Consider the following 15,573-nt stretch of genomic DNA (forward strand, 5'->3'; position numbering starts at 1 on the left):
TGGGAAGAAGCTCGGGGCAGAAGATCGGCCCCCAATCAGGTTATGTCTATCCGGTCCCGTGCTTTCCAACTCTCTGAACAGCGACTCAGCGAGGCTGTCGTAGTTTCCCTGCTCACCCTCAAACAAATCCATCTCCATTTCAAATTTCTCAAAGCTTGCAACAAACAACCTGTCATAAGTATCATTATTCGTCTATCTTGTGTCAAAATCTGCCTCATTCTAGTAAAAGTACACCAACCGGCACGGGCCGTGCTAATCAACCGTGGATCGATCCCCACTACCTAACTGATCTATCATCTCATTCCTCAGACTCCAGAAACTTGAAAGCATCAAGGAAATTCATGATGCATGCAGGTGCCAGAAAGCACCCATATACCCCGTCCCATGACCGCCCGAACCTGGTCTCGAAACCAACTTACTCCTGACCACACCCTACCGTGATGCTCTCACATTGGTTGAAGACATCCGAAGGGCACATAAGAAGCGATCACAGCCTCGGGTATAATTGGGAAACCCTCTGCACGGTCTCGACCTCTTCTGGGGGGATCACCGAGAGAAGCTCTTTTGTATAGCAAGCGGCGGAGGCGGATGCAACTCCTCTCCAATGATCGTTCTTGTGCGAGTCGGCATAGTCGGAGAAACCTCGAATGACAAGACAGGGGAAGCGGTCCATCAGACCGGCCGCTTCCATCTCGATACACGAAACTCCATACATCTGAGCTAGATTTTCCCTAATCGCTGTCTCTCACAACATGCGTAGAACACGCAATCAAACCATAATGGACTCGAGGATAGTCTATGCTCCTAGGTGGTCGTGTGACTAGGAAGCCTTCATTGCAATGATCACAGCAGCCTTGCTGACCCACATGGTGGTAATCCCCGCGATATAGTCTATCAGGCGCCCCTGGCGATATCGAATTCCTCATCAAGGGGTACTTGTTCCTCATCTCCGACAAGAACTCAGGAATCCGATTTCCGTTCATTATATGATCTGCTCTGAGTCTTGCAAGCGCATTCAGTAGCACCATGGGCGGGCTGTTTAGAGTACTTGTGCGTTCAAAATTGGCGTCGAATTGAATCACACCACCAGTATGTCCAGTTGGCATGCTGACCACTACAGCACCCAGTCGAATATCCTGATTGTTCGGAACCCCGCCCCCAATGCCCACCATGAGCCCAAATCGAATTGACTTGAACGTAGAGAGCATTCGAGTAGCCACCGTCGCGGCGGAAATGGCACCGTATACACCCAATGGAAGACAAGAAATTACCACATTGTGAGAACACATATGCCCAAGTATATAGTGGTTGTCATCGGCTTGAAGCGAGGGCAGGTCCGCGTATACTTCGTCGAGCAAAGCCCGAACGGCTGCAAGTTCAATGGAAAGCGCACAGATGATACCGACAGTATAGTCTCGATGCGAAAGAGCCTTGCTGCCAACATCAGGCGACGTTGTCCGGACATTGCTGCTTTTGGTAGTTAAATCTGACCCATGACAAGTGCTGCGCTGGACCTGGCGCCCACCTGTGATATGTCAGTCATACCTGCTGTTCTTTGTCAAGTCCTCGAACAACCATTCATTTGATTCAGCTTTTGCTACAAATTAAGGATTGCGCACCTTGCTTACACCCCTTTGCTAGGGTTCCTGAGTGGCCCTAAGCGGTATCATGACTCTCCTACTTCTGCCTACCGTCGTCATCGGCTCTTCGTTTACCTCCTCGCCCATGCGCCGTAATGTTCTTCATATAAACGAAAACAAGAGGCACGGCAACGGATACACCGGCCGCTTGCAGAGCATGTCTTGTCGTACCGCTGGTCCCCCAAGCCAGAAACATCGCTGCAAGTAGAATTATACCTATCTTGCACCAGTCCAGGGCTATTTTGACAACGATAGCTGTCTGCATGTTGGGAGATAGGTGGCGATGCTGATACTGCGCGATAGATACCGTTTCTAGTGTCGCGTGGACGGTTTGCTGCGAGTTCCAACCCTGTCCATGGCCCATGTGGTGGCCATACCAGGTTCTTGTCAAACAGTCGTCGCGCTTGAAGCCGAGGATAGCGCTCGGTCGTATGTGTATGTCAGAGGCCCGGCCCTGGGAAAGGTAGTGTACGGTCAGACACTTCCAGCCATGATCATAGTGAAGGGAAAAGACAAGGCATACAGGGCTCTGGGAGATAAAAGCTATGCCAACGACAACACTTGTGAAGAAGTCAATGAACAGTTGCTGTCTCATTGGAAGCGCCCGCGTCGAGGCCCAGAGCCTCCCCTTCGCCATCACAATCATCGGAGCGACAAACTCTGTCTCAGCCATGCTGAGCAAAGGACATGACCGACGATTAATGAAAAAAGATGTTGAACGATCCCACTTGAGCATCACGTGGATTATTGTGAGATTTAGCAAGTGGTTGGTCTATGTAAATGTAAACAGATGATGCAGTGTGCGGAACAGGGGAGAGGAGGAAGTACTCTAGGGTATTTAATGCCCTGGTCACAATGAAACTATACCACAAGGGGACAGGAGGAGAAGTGACCTTCAGGGTTGATACCAGCTGATATGGGAGGCAGGAGGTACAATCTCCAGCAAATATGCACATTGAGGAAGAATCATCGCGCGGATACCTAGGTAAAGATCCTAACAATCTTGATAAATAGAGGTCTGTACCCGGGCTGTAATATGGATACGTCATGTATTGTGAATGTGGAAGTTTTCAGAGCAACAGTCTTTTAGCAACCGAGTCAGGAATTAGCGAAACCAAGGTTGGTATGCACCTGGGGCTGCTGGATCGAGATGAGGGACGCTCTCGATAGACCGTTGCGGAACCCCTGTCAGAACACCCAGAAGACGTCACTCCGCCACCATGGACCACCAAATCCTTCCTGTATCGTCAATCAAAGGAGTCGAAGGCCGACGGTTTGAAATACGATCTCTTAGGTACTATGGGGGTGGATCGGTATCATCACATCACATCGACAACTGCAGCTGCAGCCAGTTGCGACCCACGACTATTATTCTAATCTATATAATTATATAATCATATTAATCCATCGTCGCGATTTTACCTGAAGAAAAGTGGGGTAAGCCCTAGGTCGATAGACCAATCCTGTACACTGTACAGTTACTCCTGTGCTGCGTTGGAGGACAAAGAAGTGTATATATGTATTGCCAACAGAATCCATGTCTGTCTGCGCATACTAATGTTGCCGCTACCGCTACTGAATCAGCAAGCATGCTTTAGACGCTGAGAATAAGCGGCGGATTGATCTTTCTGGCTCAGGATCATTCTTCGGGCTTGATCTACTCGTGTCTGCCCTTGAAATAAGGACGTTTTCTGTCTGCATTTTCCATCGTCTGTCTCTGATCTCATATCCTGGTCGCAGCGTCATACTGTCGAGGATGTATTTGGAATGGTTCAGACAAAAGTGGGCCTTAACCCGAGAACTCGGTGCGTAAGAGAGCGCATGGAGGAAGCCAACGATGAGTCGGGGAACAATGGATGTCACAAGAACAAACGGCAAATGAGTCCTAGAGCTTCATTGTGTTTATGCCAAAGAGTGTTTCATGCTCAGCAAGCCACCAAAATGACGGTTGACAGTTGACGGTTGACCGTTGCGCAGCCCTGCCCTTTCTTTTTCCGAAGAGACGCAATCAGTAGGTATCAAAAGCGAGTGATGGAATTGTTCTCGGAAGCATTCGCCGATCAATCTCCGAGGTCAACCTCACTCAGGAACCTTTGGTCGAATCATGGCTTTTTTTTTTCCGTCTTGAGATATCCAAGCTATGTAAGGCCATCGACTCAGGAGCACCTCCAGGGCTGGTGCACATAGATGGGAAAATCGAAACTATTTTTTCAGCTGAAAGGTAGGGATGGAGGAGGAGAACCTTTGGCAGATGAATCATGGATGATGCAGCAGTCATTACTACCAGTCCCAATGCAGGTGGTGGTTGTTTACTTTGAAGCCCCAGCCGCGACCTCGGGACCCTGTCCCTGTTAGTTACAGGCTCCCGCAGGCGGGGGGAGCCAGGGGGCAAGCGAATGAGATGCTGAGGCTATTCGAGGTGGCGATCAGACAGACGGGACCTCACAGATTGGAACCAAACTACTCCGGATTCCGGAAACCTTGAAAGCAGCCCACTGCGGCGTTTGGGTAACGGGATTGAATATCGTTTGACGATGTCTCACTTGCCTCTATTAATAGGCTTTGGACCTTGCCAGTATCACTAGATATCTAAATCACGACCTCAGCCTTGCAACATCTGCTTCTCTTCCTCACTTTTCCTGTCTTATCAAGACAGCCAATCATCCCAAGACCCGCGGGGATGCTAGCTAATCTCAAGCTGAGACCCGAGAGATCGATTTCTCCTAGGCTACAGGCAGATAGTCGTCTCCACTGTAGGTGGTCCAAAAGAAGCCGTCCACCTGCACCTATGCACGCGAAAGCAACAGAAACTCCCGGCGGCGCAGCTGTTGGCAGGTTGGCAGGTTGGCAGGTTGGGAAAGTCGAGAGAAAATGATAACACAAAGACCCATGCTTTGCATTGCAGCACATTGAGAGCAAGATTTTCACTCGCATACTGCACTCGAAAAATGAAAGAAGAAAAAAAAAATCCCCCTCGTCGATATCGTAGCACAGCCGGCGCCCCAACTGGGATCCCTGTCACTGCTGTGCAGAATGCAAAGTCTGCGAACCTTAGAATGTATCCATACAAGCCAGAGATGGTAGTTGGACAAGCGATACACCACACGCCAGATGGCCACCCATCCAGACAAGAGAGTTCATGGTGGTTATCGATGAGCGTCCGAGCTACTCACGTACACCGCTACTTCTTGCTCTGCTCACCAAGCCTCGAGCACAAAGTCCATGTCATTCTGCCCTGGGCCCTTTTGTTCATGCTTGCTTCAATAGTACGGGGCGAGCCCATAGGTTGCCTTCATTCATCTTTAATCTCACAACTCACGGATAATAGTCCGCATCTCAATCTGGGAGTCGCCAACCACATGGGACCTTGTCAAGCCCAAGCTCGCGTCACTCTGCAGACCCCCGTCGAGGCCCTGAGGCTGAACATATGAACGGTTCCAGGGATTCGTTCCCACATGGATTCGGCTTACTCATATCAAACGTAATATTTCCTTTTTCTTTTTTTGTGGTGTTTTTTTGGGGGGCGAGGGGTTGGCGCGCGGCGCGTGCTCGCCAGATGACTGAATGCGGAACATCGTTTGCATTGGCAGCGGGGGAAATACCTCGGGGGCTGTTCGGACCCTCTCTTCTCAACCGGCAAAGCTACGAGATATCTGGATCGAAGTACTCTCTAGGAGTTGCAGGGTAGCATAGCCAGTTAGCCACCCATGTATCAAGACTTTGAGGGATTATCTTCCCGTAGCAGATATTGCATCGACCCCAGGCAGCAACAGCAACAAGAAGAAGGAACAGGTATCCTGTCCACAGCCAGAACCAGAGCCTATTCAGCATCCGAAGATGTGAAATCATCTCGTGAAGAGGATAACAGCCCGCCTAACTAACGAATCCCGGACTGGCTAACTAAAGCCAGCTTCCGATCCTTGAGTCCCAGTAGGGAGCATCTGTAGTGTTCAACACCATCGCCCTCGATTCGGACCTGGACTCTGGCCTTCTGTCGGCCTTTCCACGGCAGCCACCAAATCACACCTTTCCCGTTCCTAGCGGGCCAGAGGCGAAGAAACGAGGTTTCATACCAAGCTATTGACCGTGGCTGAGACATCATCCTCAAGCTGGCATGGTTTTGGAAATTGGGATGTGCATTTTGCAGCCTTGCAGTCGCAGCTCTTGTGAAGTCGTGGTTCGGTCTGTCAGAAGTTCCGGTTTTTCTGGGTGGCAGGGTGCTCTGATTCTCCAACTAGATCGCCCCTAATTTAGCTAGGTTCACTAAGTTACCCGTGGGCTTAGCGCATCGCCCGGGCCGCCCGCCACTCAATCTCGATTCTCGTATCTCCGATTCTCCAGAATTCCAGGTTTTCGCCTGGGGTCCATTAACTCAGGTAAATGGGGAAAAGCGACCTTAGAAAGAAGAACACTATTTTTGGTTACAGTTTCATCATCAGAGGGGACAAGACTTTGATAGCATTGATAGACCAGAGGATCGATGTTCCGTTCCTGTATTGTGGAGAGGATCCGAGGATCTTCGGGCAGATGTCACCATAATTAGCGCGATTTGTGAAAAGAAAGCGATAAAAAAAATAAATAAAAAAATTGACTGAGATGAATCGCTTCTGTGTCTACTGTCTAGTCAACTAACTACCACAGAGCATACAGAGACGGATCCCTCGGGGTATTTTTTTTTTTGACCCTACATCCAGCCTCGTACGTATCTAGTATTCGGCTTTCATAGACTAACAGATCATGCGCCTAGCGCCTGTATTGTTGCTTCGTTTTTCATGATTCTACACACTAATAGTTACCATCACACATCCCCTCAATGAGTAGCAGCCACCAGTTCACTTCCCTCGACTCATCGTTACTTTCACATCACCATTTACCACCTTGACTCCCGGAATCTCCGCTTCGTAAATGCCGGACTCCGCTGTCGTCCCCTCCTCAAGCCACCTCTTCAGCAGGTCGTTGCTTTCCTTGGGTTTGATCTCAGGGGACGCAGTGCCCACTGTAACATGAGGAAGGGGATTGACGCAAACCCACTCGGTCTGGTTTGCATCGTCATCAGCGGGCATAATGCGCGCAACAAAGGTCATGATTCGGGTATCCCATATCAAACGTTCGAGGCGGATTCGGGCCGAACCGAGGATAGGTGTCTCCTTATGATCCCTTGGGGGATCTTCTTTCATCTTCTCGACATAGCGTTGGACTAGGTTTTCCCAAACGTCAGGGCAGTCTTTCTTCGAGGCTTTGTGGATCAGAGTTACGTGGAAGGCAGACTGCACTCGGCGGGAATTGACGAGCTGGTGGTAAAGGCGAGATTTTTCGGGAGATGTAGCAGAAGAAAAGAGAGAGTGGAGGATTCCGGCAACTTCAGATTTAGGGAGGGAGATGCCGAAGTATTCGATGTTGCGAACTTTAGCTTCGATGTTGATGGCCGAGTTGGGGCTGCCAGCTTTGGCATTGTTCTTGGGGCCCTTGGCCTGCTTGTAGGAACTGCTGTGGTCCACGTCAACGCTATACTCGCTTGTGGCAAAGTTAATAGCGTCATCAAGCTCCTCTGCTGTAGGAAGCTTCCTCACAAGCTGAGGATAGGCGGAGTGCAGCGCATTGACTACCTTTTCGAGGTTCTCACGCGAGGACGCCAAGACATCAAGGTCAATGACCTCGTCAAAGCTCATGTCAGGTTCATGATCGAGATCGACAGCCTCAAATCGAGAAAGGAATCCTTCCATGATGCCTATTACTTCACCAGAGTCCTTAGTTCCGGCGCGAATAGTTTGGTGGTTGTCGCCGCGGTCAAGTACACGCCTGCGCGTCACCTCGCGGATCTCGTCAAGCATCATATCTTTAGGCTCATGAACATAGTGAAGTGCAACATATCGGGCATTGTGATTGCCGACGTTTACATCTTTCATGAGCTGGTCACGCTCACGTTTCTGGTGGTTATTCCTATCAGCTATGACTGCCGGCCGGTCCATCAGCTGCATGAGAATCTCCGACGCGAATTTCTTCGGCTTGCTCTTTTGACTAGGAATGTTGTCATTCTGGACATGACCCCAGCCGAAGAGCTTAGTCAGACCTAGAGCAACTGTGGTCTTTCCACAACCTATCGAAGCAATCGGCACCAGAACAACATCTCTTGTGACATTGTCAGCCTCCATCTGAATGATTTGAGCTCCGTTGAGCCCACGCTCCTTGAGGAAGCCATCCCGCATAGAAATGATACCGTGGTTTTGCTGGTAACGGGGCCTCAGATCCGGGTTAATTGCGAACTGTTTGCGAGCATACGCCAAGTACTCCTCAGTGATCTTCTTGTGCTTCTTGATTTTTGGGGCTTTGCCTGAGAGCATGGCCTTGGTGCACTCACGCCACTGCCTATACATCAGATATGGCTCCTCGAACTTGTACTTGAAGAACCAGTCTCGGAATGGGCCCTTGCCGTTCTCGCTCATATTGCAGCGAATGACAAAGCCTTCAGTATCGCGACCGTCCCAAGACCCTGTCTCGGCGCACTTTTCCAGAAATTTCTTGACGGAGGGCAGATCCTCGTAGACCACGAAATTTGCTTTCTTGAAGCCCCAAGCGTCGGCGAACTGGTGCACCTCGGAGCTAGAAAGAGTCGCAAACTCAGGCACATTGAAGTTGATGCCGTGGAGGTAAATTCCCGCATCAGCCGGGTCGTATGCTAGAACATGCTCCTCAAAACTGTCGTCACAGAGCTCACCCACCGCTGTAGCATTCATTTCTCGCAATTTCCTAGCCAAATCCGCAGTAGACTTGCCGACCGTAGCGACATGTCGCTCAATCCACTCCTCTCCAACCTGCGCATGGCTCCTATCCGTATCAGACCTAGCTCCAGTCGAGTGTTTGCTGCAGACAAGCAGCGACCCGTCCTCTAAGCCAGAGATGAAAATAATGCATCCGTTCTCCTTCACACTCAACTCGTAAGGTCCGCGGGTATTGTTCTCGATATTCCTCCACTGTGTAGCGTTCACTTCCTCAACATTGAAGAACTTGTCGTACCCTCGGGTTACGATCTCCGGAGTACCGTCTTTCCTCTTCGCCGTGAAGAGCCCTCGTGCGTATGTAGGGAGATCCTTACGCTTGTAGTCCCAGTCCATGAACTTCCAAGAGTCGGCAGAGACGTTACCTGCCTTGCCAACCATGAATGTGGACTTTCTGCATCGGAAGGACGACTTCTTCACGCCTTTGTTCTCCTTCCGGGCTGTCTCGAGGGCGTTGACCAGTGCAGCCACTTCCTGCTTGTCCTGATGAACCACCTTGCGATTCTCCATGATGGTTGTAGTGTGTAGAAATCGTGCGAGTGAAAGTGAAGTGGACGTAATCGTGGGAGTGAAACGGGAAAGAGCGACAAAGGGCGGGCCGCGGGGGAAAGAGCTTAACAAAGCCAGGATGATGAGCTGCGGAAAGAAAGACCGAAAGTTGGATATTTGTAGTTCTGGAACGTAGTTTAAGCCCGCACTAGCACAATGCGCAGCCTGTGACTATTCGCTGCGGCTGAATGATATGAATCATAGCGGGGAGGAAAGAAAGCTCCAAGGCTCACATGGTCGCGACGCAGGGTAGATAAACCTTATCGCGGGGCTGCAAAACACCCCCGAAAAAAAATCACCACTCCGCCACAAGAGTCTCACTTACCCTTCAATCACTCAATCACAGTCTAGACTACTTCTGGAGCTGGTATCCATTCCTCTGACACTGTACGTGAAATCCTGGATCAGCCTTCCCCCTTCCAGACAGCTCTGACTCCTTCCGCAGCTCCTGACTCACTCCCGATCCAGTCAACCAGCCAACGCGCCCGACGATGACTCAACCAAACCCCTTCATTCTCGCTGCGGACAATCCCACCGCTGTTCTGACCCTGCTCCGCTCTGATCCCTCAATTGCCTCGAAGCAAGACGAGCACGGTTACTCGCTCCTCCACGCGGCGGCGTCATACGGACACATTGACCTTCTCCGCGCGCTTGTCCGAGACTTCAACACTGATGTCAATCTACTAGACGAAGACGGCGAAACCTGTCTATTCGTGACGGAACGGCTTGACATCGCGAAATGTCTTGTCGAGGAGCTCGGATTAGACTATAACAAGCGAAATGAGGAAGGCTTGACAGCCCAAGAGACAATCGAGAGCGATGGGTCTTTCCCAGAGATCGCGGCATACCTGCGACAAGTCGCTGGACTTCCGGGACAAGCGGCTGATGCAGTATCGGCTGGTGATGCGCTTAACCCTGCTCCGCCGCTTCCTCCCAATATCCAGGTGAACCTGGGGACGATGTCGGAGCAGGAGGCGAGCGCGGGGACGACCGAGGTGGATCCGGAGTTTAAGCGGAGGATTGATGAGCTTGCTGCCAGGGAGGACTTCCATACCGATGCGACGCAGCAGCAGCTACGGCAGCTCGTTATGGATGCCATTCAGGGGTCTAATATCGATACACAGGATAGCAACGTGCGGCGGAGGGTAGAGTAAAGCAAACATGCATGTGTATTTGATGTTGATGAGGGACGAATTGAACGCATTTACCACATACCTTTTTGTCTATACACTTATTCCGGTCTTAGGTTCCAACCTAGTTCGGTTTTCAGCAATAAATAAAATATGCTAATCTGACGGGGATCATGAACCTATATATATCTCTTCCTTTTTACCAGCACCGCAGTACTCGCTATTATCAACTCTTTCCCGGAAGTGTCCTAGAAGCCCACTCGGCACCCTCGTTCCAGCCAGGAGAAAGAGACGCCTTCCACTCATCATAATTCTCCAGTTCTTGTTGAGCACGTCCCGCGAACTTGCACCCGGAGGCTATCAACAGCTTCACGATATCCCTATATCCACGTTTGGCAGCGAGAACAACGGGTGAATGTGCCGGGTCCGTGGCCCCTCCGTTGACGTCCGCTCCGAATTGCAACAGATGCTGGATATTCGTGTACTGTTTCTTCTCGTATCCTTGCTCAGTTGCTTCGTGTAGAGGTCTTTGTCCGGTGGCTACCTGCAATGATGTCTTACCCGCGAAGGACTCCGCATTGGGGTTTGCCCCCCGTGAGAGAAAGAGCTTAACAGTCTCTGAGTTGCCGCTGATAATCGCAGAGTGAAGAATAGGTTGTTCACGGGATCTTGGTGGGTTAATGACGTCCGGATTCGCGTCAAGCAGGATTTCGCAACATTGGGTCGCGCCAGAAGCTATTGCAGCTCGAAGAGTTAGGATGCTAGGATCTGCCTCTCGCTTGAGCAGCCATTTGACCAGGAACACGTTATTATCGGAGATTGTTGACCCCAGTAAAGCCCTATTGACCAGCGTCTGAAATTCCTTCTCCGAATCACATGCCTCCAGCAATGTCTCAAGAATGGCTCGCTGGCCGCCAAACCCTGCTGACAAGGCAGCATCGGCTAAGATGCGCTCCCTATCGTAAGAACTCAGGTCAAAAGTGTTTACGGTTTCCTTGGGCTCATACACTTCAGCACTCCCAGACAGAACTTCTGGCGCGCTTTCGGAGCCTGATGAGTGGCGTATGCCCTTATGTGATAGCAATATTTCAATTGCTTCTGAGAGTCCTTCGCAAGCTGCCAAACCCAGAGCTGAACGAAACTCGTCGGCGGGAATGTTAACTCCGTAATACCGCAGCATGACCCTAAGCATGGCCATATTACCCTTCCGCACGACCTCGGTCAGGTTCCTATGGTGCGCCAATCCGCCCGCGGCCATACTTTCTGCAGGTGGTCGCGGTTTTGCTGTGTGGTGTTTGTCCGTGTGGGCTTGGAGTATTTCAACAGCCTCCAGGTGCCGTCCACGAGTTGCTAAATCCAGCGCCTCATCGAGTTCACGGGAGGGAACATCGTCCCCAGAATGTTCCAGTATAGTTTTGAGTATTACCAAGCTCCTCTTTGGCACGATTTCGGCAAAGACCCGGCTGTATGATACTTGTCCGCAGGCGATGCTGGCTCCTTTATCCAGCAGAAGATCAACGGTAGTTTCGTGCCCACTAAACACAGCGATCCAGAAGGGAGTTTCACCGTCATTGTTTAAAGCATCAATATCAACGTTGGCCTGTAGGTCTAGGATGCTGGTGATTGCGTGATTATGTCCTCCTTGAGCAGCTAAGTGAAGGAGTGACGCCCCGGAAGGTTCAGATATACAGGGGTCAGCGCCTCGGTCAAGCAGTAGCTTTATCATGAGCGGGCTGCCGTTTTCTGCAGCCACAGAGAGCGCCGTCCGATATCCAGAATGATGTTTGGAGCGGCGGATCACCCACTTTGATTTCTCGCGCAGCGATTCATCTGTATTCTCGCAGTTCACATCCACTCCCGAGTCGAGTAATAGCTTGGCTATGTCGCTGTCCCCGATCGCTGCTGCAGTATGCAGGGCCGTCATCCAGTAGCCTCTCGGGGGCCAGAGAGGGATGAAGGAAACATATCTTCTGGTTCGGAGCAGATATCTTACCACATCAATATGGTGACCCTGAACAGCCAAATGGAGTGCGGTGATACCGTCCTCCCAAAGTGATGGGCAATGCGAATCAGTCTCTGGGTAAAATCGAGCGCGGCGTTTTAGAAGGTATTTGACTGCTGGTAGATGACCTTGTTCAGCGGCTGAAAGGAGGCCGATATCCTTCAACTGTTGTCGTTGCTCGGTTGCGCTTCGAAGCACTGCCTTGATGCGACTGATCTCGCCATCTTCGGCGGCCTTTTTCATTTGAATGATTTCTTGGTCCATCTTTTGCCATGAAGCGAGGGTTTTTGTGCTTCAGGCTCGTTTGTTATGAAGCTCCTAGGACAACTCATATCAGGGCGTTGCGCCCGACACGAGGTCCCCGCGCCTCAGCCTCAAACCACATTGGTGGCTAGGCAGGGATCACAACACCGGTATCTGATCATGATTAGTACGATGTATTATGAGCCTCGGTAGATCATCCGGTAGTGATTGATACAGCGAGGATTCCATCCTTCTTTGAATCTAGCAGTACCTAGGTATGATCTCGCTCTCAACCGAGATGCTCCCTTGGCAGCTTATGGACATAGCCTGGCAAATATGGTAATGAGAACATTATCTCAGGTCATGCAGTGTACAGTAGTCTGATGTTACCATGAAATCGGTGGAATATGGAGGTGCAATCATGGGGAAAGAGATTGTTGAAGGGAGAAGTATACCATGTCACGTGCCAATCTAATCTCCCCGCAGATCATCGCTGCTCCATGATCCGCTTCCCTGACATCAGTTCCCCAATAACACCAATACCTACCTTTTCGACCTCACAGAAACTATCAAAATGAATCCAGCTTTTCACGCCGATACGCCGCCACCTCCACCACCGAAACCTGGCAGCCATGAAACCAGTCGCCGCGGCACACCCCAAGTCAATGCCCCCTCGCCTGCTACACCACAACTCCAGCAACAATATAGACCAGATGTGCGAAACCAACATCTACCCCAAAACACCTCCAACGCGCACCATGCAGCGACACAAAGACCTCCAACAATCGAAGAAGGCTGGCTTCCTGACGGCATAAAAGAGAAATCGTACCTACCCCTCTCCCATTCCATAGCTGCCCCCTCATGGTCATCGACTAACACGAAGGCTAGAACAACCGACCTCCAAACAATCCTCCAAACCCCTTCCCTGATATCAGCCCTCTCGGCAACACACCCCTCCCACTCTGCTCACCAAGAATCTCTCCAAAAACTGCTAGATTACAACAAAGACCTCGCGACGCACCTCCTCGATCTGCAGTCGCAACTCACCACACTCCGCACCTCAACCGAGTCCCTCCTACTTCAAAACCAATCTCTAGAAGTCAGCTGGCGCAAAAAGCAAACTGAGATGGATGCCGCGCTGGCGCCTTGGTCGCCCAAGGCACTATATCAGCGCTTGAGTGCGGGGATTGCCGAGCAGGAAGCTGTTTGCGCAGCTGTTGAGGAAAGTTTTCTGGAAGAGGAACATTTGGATCATGGGAAGGCCAGTGAGAAGGAGGTTGCGGAGTGGGTGCGGCGGGTTAGAGGGGAGGGGGCGAAGTTGGCGGGGAGGAGGGAGGCGAAGGCTAGGTGGGATGAGGGGCGGGTTGGGGGATGGAGGTGAGACCATTATATTTAAAGACTACGTATTAGGAGGTACGTTTATATTGGCATGAGCGAATTTTTCATATACGAGATATAGACAGGACCTAATACAAGATACCCTTCACTATCATTAGGCCATACAACATTTGACAATGTACCTTACCTTAACATACATTAGTATGACTTCAAACCCGCCGCCTTCATGCCCACTCTTACTTTCACTCCGCCAAATCCCTCCTCCCACTCTCCAAGTCAATATCCTCATGATCGTGCCCATGTCTAGGCCCATGGCCATTCTCTCCAATCTCATGCGGCGTAACCCTTACACTCGCCCACCCCTCGCCTCCAACATTACTCGGCACACCCACACCCCTGAAAAATGCATGATCACGACTCCTCGCTCCCCAAGACCAGCCACTTCCCCTTGTAATTGGCGGGCTATAGAGCCTGAATCCAACCCACGCAAAAACAACACCCATCAACGAGCCAAAGATGATATCGAATCCGTGATGTCTGTAGTCGAACCACCGAGACGCAGCAATAAAGAACGCCACAGCGAAGGGGACGTATGCGAGGATCACGAGGTAAATGGGTGGTGCGGCGCCTTGGTTGCGGATCGTGAAGCGGTTGCGCGGTTGTAGATCTTGAGTGAGCGGGGTGTGTGCGAGGTATGGGAACTTTATGGAAAACTTGGAGCACAACCAGAGGGAGAAGTAGGTTAGGCCGGCGAATGAGACTGTCAGCGGTTAGTATTCGAGATTAAGCTTACAATCCAATTTCCGGACGAGACTTACAAGATGAATGTCCGCTGGGAAAGCTGACGAAGCCATCAATTCTCAGCATATCTCCTTTATTGCGGCAGATGTCCCAGCTAACCAGCGTAGGAGCACCCTCGATCCTCTGTCCTAACCCACCGACCACGTAACGCGCGATATTCGAGAGATCTGGGTCGCACCGCGAAAGCATGTCCGGGCGTGGTTGTCCGAAGAGATCTTTCAAACCCTCCGTAGCCATGAAAACTCCCGCACAAGCTAGGCCCAGACCCATGAATGCGGCGTTGCACTCCCAGATTTTGCGCCGCCAAAGAAGCACTCGCGAAGCGTTGTCGTCGATGGAAGCGCCGGGTGTAAAGAAGAGACATAGGATCGCAATGATCACACCTGGGGCAATAAGAGAGACCACGACCATCACGCTGTTGCGCACGGTTTCGCTCTCCGTGTGTGGATATGATATGGAGACGTCGTCGAGGGTGAAGGGCATGTGGTTCGGCTCGACTCTGTGGAAGCCATATCCGATCAAGGCAATCCCGCTGCGAGATAACGTTAATTTTCGATCTCTACTCTCCGCCGAGCTTAAGAGAGAAGGTATACATACGCGATCAAAATCCAGTCAAAAATGTAGGAAAGAAATAGGCCGATCGAGAAGCTCGCGTGACCCCCCGGCAGCGCCGGAATAGCCTTCAGTGAGGTGAGAGCCATGAATATCGGTATTGAGGGAATGAGCTCTGTTTGGAATTTGCGGATAACAACACGAGCGATCGGGTTCCCGTAGAAAATATGCAAGGGGCAGGCCAGGGTCGTGCTCCGAGGCCAGAGACCACAGGGTCAGGAGAGTAGCGCTGGGATACCGAAGGATCCAAGCGTTTCTTAAATAACCTTGATTCCCTGTGGCTGAGAGGCCGATCCGATCTTGGCCAAGGTCATTCTCTACCGGCGTCTAACGAGGACATCACTCCAAGAACACACTCGAGGTCTCGGGGCATAAGCTGATTTGCTGACGCCGGTCTTTGTAAGTTTGTTCTCATCTCGCGGTTTGAAACTCGACTCGTCATAGTTCATTCCATCCATGGTGTAACTCGGACCCCGCGGAAA

At 51.0% G+C, this 15,573-nt stretch overlaps 6 protein-coding genes across 6 annotated transcripts; 2 read left to right on the forward strand and 4 right to left on the reverse strand.

Annotated features, from left to right (window-relative positions):
* Positions 1 to 121: 121 nt before the first annotated feature.
* BJY04DRAFT_229029 (nucleoside phosphorylase domain-containing protein) lies at positions 122 to 1,905 on the reverse strand (the record flags this gene model as incomplete). Its single annotated transcript, XM_073718967.1, has 3 exons — positions 122 to 715; positions 750 to 1,430; positions 1,891 to 1,905. 3 exons carry the CDS (start codon positions 1,903 to 1,905, stop codon positions 488 to 490), a joined length of 924 nt encoding a protein of 307 aa, XP_073569289.1. The 3' UTR covers positions 122 to 487.
* A 4,376-nt stretch (positions 1,906 to 6,281) lies between these two features.
* On the reverse strand, positions 6,282 to 9,146 carry BJY04DRAFT_193512 (tRNA ligase). The gene has a single exon (XM_073711925.1). The coding sequence runs from the start codon at positions 8,924 to 8,926 to the stop codon at positions 6,473 to 6,475; it is 2,454 nt and encodes an 817-aa protein (XP_073569290.1). The 5' UTR covers positions 8,927 to 9,146; the 3' UTR covers positions 6,282 to 6,472.
* A 56-nt stretch (positions 9,147 to 9,202) lies between these two features.
* BJY04DRAFT_193513 (ankyrin repeat protein) lies at positions 9,203 to 10,267 on the forward strand. Its single transcript, XM_073711926.1, has one exon. The coding sequence runs from the start codon at positions 9,457 to 9,459 to the stop codon at positions 10,117 to 10,119; it is 663 nt and encodes a 220-aa protein (XP_073569291.1). The 5' UTR covers positions 9,203 to 9,456; the 3' UTR covers positions 10,120 to 10,267.
* On the reverse strand, positions 10,193 to 12,561 carry BJY04DRAFT_93224 (ankyrin repeat-containing domain protein). Its single transcript, XM_073721318.1, has 2 exons — positions 10,275 to 12,561; positions 10,193 to 10,219 (listed from the first exon to the last, which is right to left on the reverse strand). Exon 1 carries the CDS (start codon positions 12,359 to 12,361, stop codon positions 10,322 to 10,324), a length of 2,040 nt encoding a protein of 679 aa, XP_073569292.1. The 5' UTR covers positions 12,362 to 12,561; the 3' UTR covers positions 10,193 to 10,219; positions 10,275 to 10,321.
* Positions 12,562 to 12,914: 353 nt separating this feature from the next.
* BJY04DRAFT_220073 (vacuolar protein sorting family 37 protein) lies at positions 12,915 to 13,721 on the forward strand (the record flags this gene model as incomplete). Its single annotated transcript, XM_073716770.1, has 1 exon — positions 12,915 to 13,721. One exon carries the CDS (start codon positions 12,915 to 12,917, stop codon positions 13,719 to 13,721), a length of 807 nt encoding a protein of 268 aa, XP_073569293.1.
* A 45-nt stretch (positions 13,722 to 13,766) lies between these two features.
* BJY04DRAFT_93234 (phosphatase PAP2 family protein) lies at positions 13,767 to 15,336 on the reverse strand. The gene is made up of 3 exons (XM_073721319.1): positions 15,077 to 15,336; positions 14,497 to 15,011; positions 13,767 to 14,438 (listed from the first exon to the last, which is right to left on the reverse strand). Exons 1-3 carry the CDS (start codon positions 15,178 to 15,180, stop codon positions 13,921 to 13,923), a joined length of 1,137 nt encoding a protein of 378 aa, XP_073569294.1. The 5' UTR covers positions 15,181 to 15,336; the 3' UTR covers positions 13,767 to 13,920.
* Positions 15,337 to 15,573: the final 237 nt, after the last annotated feature.

Source organism: Aspergillus karnatakaensis (assembly GCF_047715665.1).
Source record: "Aspergillus karnatakaensis strain CBS 102800 unplaced genomic scaffold BJY04scaffold_37, whole genome shotgun sequence".
NCBI classification, from domain to species: domain Eukaryota; kingdom Fungi; phylum Ascomycota; class Eurotiomycetes; order Eurotiales; family Aspergillaceae; genus Aspergillus; species Aspergillus karnatakaensis.

Bases quoted from the DNA above. Each gene is read 5' to 3' on its own strand.
- BJY04DRAFT_193512 (XM_073711925.1), bottom strand. From the start codon at position 8,926: ATGGAGAATCGCAAGGTGGTTCATCAGGACAAGCAGGAAGTGGCTGCA.
- BJY04DRAFT_193513 (XM_073711926.1), top strand. From the start codon at position 9,457: ATGACTCAACCAAACCCCTTCATTCTCGCTGCGGACAATCCCACCGCT.
- BJY04DRAFT_93224 (XM_073721318.1), bottom strand. From the start codon at position 12,361: ATGGACCAAGAAATCATTCAAATGAAAAAGGCCGCCGAAGATGGCGAG.
- BJY04DRAFT_93234 (XM_073721319.1), bottom strand. From the start codon at position 15,180: ATGGCTCTCACCTCACTGAAGGCTATTCCGGCGCTGCCGGGGGGTCAC. The intron at 15,012-15,076 runs GTATGTATACCT...GTTATCTCGCAG, and splicing joins TTTGACTGGATTTTGATCGC to CGGGATTGCCTTGATCGGAT. The intron at 14,439-14,496 runs GTAAGTCTCGTC...AACCGCTGACAG, and splicing joins TCCCAGCGGACATTCATCTT to TCTCATTCGCCGGCCTAACC.